This window comes from Manis javanica, chromosome 11 (assembly GCF_040802235.1).
Source record: "Manis javanica isolate MJ-LG chromosome 11, MJ_LKY, whole genome shotgun sequence".
In the NCBI taxonomy this organism is placed as follows: Eukaryota; Metazoa; Chordata; class Mammalia; order Pholidota; family Manidae; genus Manis; species Manis javanica.
The window spans coordinates 26,232,672-26,235,759 of NC_133166.1; the positions used below are offsets into that span (position 1 = coordinate 26,232,672).

A 3,088-nucleotide genomic window follows, 5' to 3' on the forward strand; every position below is an offset into this window, starting at 1 on the left:
AGAGAATAGAAGTATCTTATTGGAAGGAAGCAGACACTTGCAGTCCAGTTCACAGCTTTTTATAGGAATGTGGTGGAGTGTAAGAGGTACGCTGGGGAGTGCTGGAGAAAGTGAGCGTACTTCCTTAGACAAAGTGTACAACGAGACATTGAGTAGGGTAAGAGTGTACTGTTGAATTATTTTAGACACCGTAGTTCAGACTCTCCTGCTAGAGCTTTGGGGAAAAAAATATCCTAGTAATTACAACAAGGTGAATGTTCATGGCATTTGGAAGTATCATTGTCCGTACGACTGCCTCTTAGGTGGTCCCAAACTCTCTCTCTCTCTCTCTCTCTCTCTCTCTCTCTCTCTCTCTCTCTCTCTCTCTCTTTCTCCTATGCAGAAATTAATTGCTGATAAAGAATGTAAAATGTCCCCCTCCCATAAGTTGCTATGCCTGGGGCCAACAGCTCCAGCCTGACCCCAGGGGTCTTCATCCTGAATGGTGTTCCCGGGTTGGAAGACGCACACATCTGGATCTCCCTGCCCTTCTGCCTCATGTACATCATTGCTGTTGTGGGCAACTGTGGGCTCATCTACCTCATCAGCCATGAGGAGTCCTTGCACCGGCCCATGTACTACCTCCTGGCCCTGCTCTCCTTCACAGATGTCACCTGGTGCACCACCACTGTACCCAATATGCTGTGCATATTCTGGTTCAACCGCAAGGAGATTGACTTCAATGCCTGCCTGGCTCAGATGTTTTTTGTCCACATGCTGACTGGGATGGAGTCTGGAGTGCTCATGCTCATGGCCCTGGACCGCTATGTGGCCATCTGCTACCCCTTACGTTATGCCACCATCCTCACCAACCCTGTCATCACCAAGGCTGGTCTTGCCACCTTCCTGAGGGGTGTGGTGCTTGTCACCCCGTTCACTCTCCTCACCAAGCGCCTGCCCTATTGCCGGAGCAACCACATCCCCCACACCTACTGTGACCACATGTCTGTGGCCAAGGTGTCCTGTGGCAATTTCAGGGTGAATGCTATCTATGGACTGATGGTTGCTCTCCTTATTGGAATGTTTGACATCTGCTGTATTTCTGTGTCTTATGCTATGATCTTGCGGGCTGTGATAAGTTTGTCATCCACAGATGCTCGTCACAAAGCCTTCAGCACCTGTACATCCCATATCTGTGCTATTGTCATTACATATGTTCCAGCCTTATTCACGATTTTTACTCACCGTTTTGGGGGACAAAACATTCCCCACAGCATTCATATTATCATTGCTAATCTGTATTTGATGTCACCTCCTACCCTGAACCCCATTGTTTATGGGGTCAAGACCAAGCAAATAAGAGAAGGAGTGATCAAATTACTTTTTAAGGAGAAAGATGTATTAATAATGAAATAGATTCATGAATCACATCCAAAATTAAGGAAAGACAAATTATATTTCAGAGGAGATTCTTGAGTGTAAATTTAAGACAACCTGGTCTCATTAAAGAAAAGAATATTCATTGAATATCGGCTATAATATTAACTGAATTCTTTTCTTTTGAGGATGCATCAATGATAGAAATTAATAAATAAGAAAATTCCTTTTAAACTTAAGCATTACTTTTTCTTAAAAGGAATTTCACCTCAGTATAACCTGAATGCTTTTGAGAAATAATTGCTTTGCTTATTTCCTAATGTGTTTTGCCTGTTGAACAAATCTCAAGTGGAGTGCACACTAGACGTAATATAAAAGATTTCCTGATCTTCTACTGGAGATTCACCTGTTCCTGGTGAAATCCATAAAAAAAGAAATCTCAGAGTCTGTTTCATAAAGCTTTTCACACACATTTTAGTCACTTCATTTACTCCCACTATTCTTTTCACTGAATCATTTTGTATAGTGTAGTTCTATAAACTATCTCATGTATACCTAAGCTGCATTGAATTTCCACTATCAAGGGGAATGATATTCATATATTTGTATCAGTAAGATCTAAATAAAAGGTTGAATACTAAGCAAGGAATAAGCCACAAAAACTCAGAACAAAGAAATTTTTAAGGATAATTCCAGGAAATTTTTGAAGCACACACAGAATCAGTCTTAGAAGTGACTGTGAAGTGGTAGTAGAAAAAAGAATAGATTTACCAGAAAAATCTACAACCATTTGGGTTTGACTGATTCATAGAATTGTTTTTCTCCTAGCCCAACTATCACAGCTGAAAATCCTCTACCATGGTTTGATAACAAAGTGAAGTTGATTACTTGAAGAAAGTTTACATAATGACCAAGTTGTTCCCAAACATTGGACTTGTCTCCTATAATCAGGTCATTTTTCCATGCAGCAAATAAGAAGCTACACTTGGGTCACTGCTGGTCACTTAACAAGCTGAAGACATTTTATATACTGATTTCCATTCCGTATATCCAATGTGATACTAAGGAAATCTAGTTTGGGATGAAAACTTCCCGAGTTTTCTAAGTTTAATTGCCAGTCCAAACCTTGTACCATTGCTGATACTTGTGAAATTGACTTGTATTAATATTTAAGTGCATAACAAACTAATTTAAAAAGTCTTCTATTCTTCTGCTGGAAATTTTGAAGACTATGATATGTAATAGAGTTTTCTGAAATTATATTGCATTAAAAATGTTAGTGTGTTATTAGATCATACTAAGCTGTTGTTTGGAAGGTTTCCAACCAGGACGGCAATCTGAATACAAATAGAAAAGTGCAATTCCTCCAACCCTCCAAACACACAAAAATACTGTTTTAAATATATTTATGAAATTAAGGAGAGTAAAACTAAAAGCAAAAGAAAATCAAGATTAATAGGGGGAGTGTAGTAACCATAATGTTGTTCAAGTAATTGTACATTAACAATATAAAAATAAAAGAAAATCAAGATTTTAGAATTAAACAGGAAAATCAGAGGCAAGCAGGAGATAAGGCTCAAAGCCAATACAAAGACTAACGCAAATGAATGGCTTCAGTGTTGGCACACTTTGCCCTTGTGTAAGATTCGACAAAACATGAAGTCAAGATTCTGGAATCACTACAGTCTTTGAATGGGAACTAAAATGTCTATGTCTGCCAGCCAAAAGATAC

The 3,088-nt window shown here is 39.1% G+C and overlaps 1 protein-coding gene across 1 annotated transcript; it reads left to right on the forward strand.

The window, feature by feature from the left end:
• Positions 1-432: 432 nt before the first annotated feature.
• LOC108388446 (olfactory receptor 52N2-like) lies at positions 433-1,395 on the forward strand. The gene has a single exon (XM_036994487.2). The coding sequence runs from the start codon at positions 433-435 to the stop codon at positions 1,393-1,395; it is 963 nt and encodes a 320-aa protein (XP_036850382.2).
• The last annotated feature ends 1,693 nt before the right edge of the window (positions 1,396-3,088 follow it).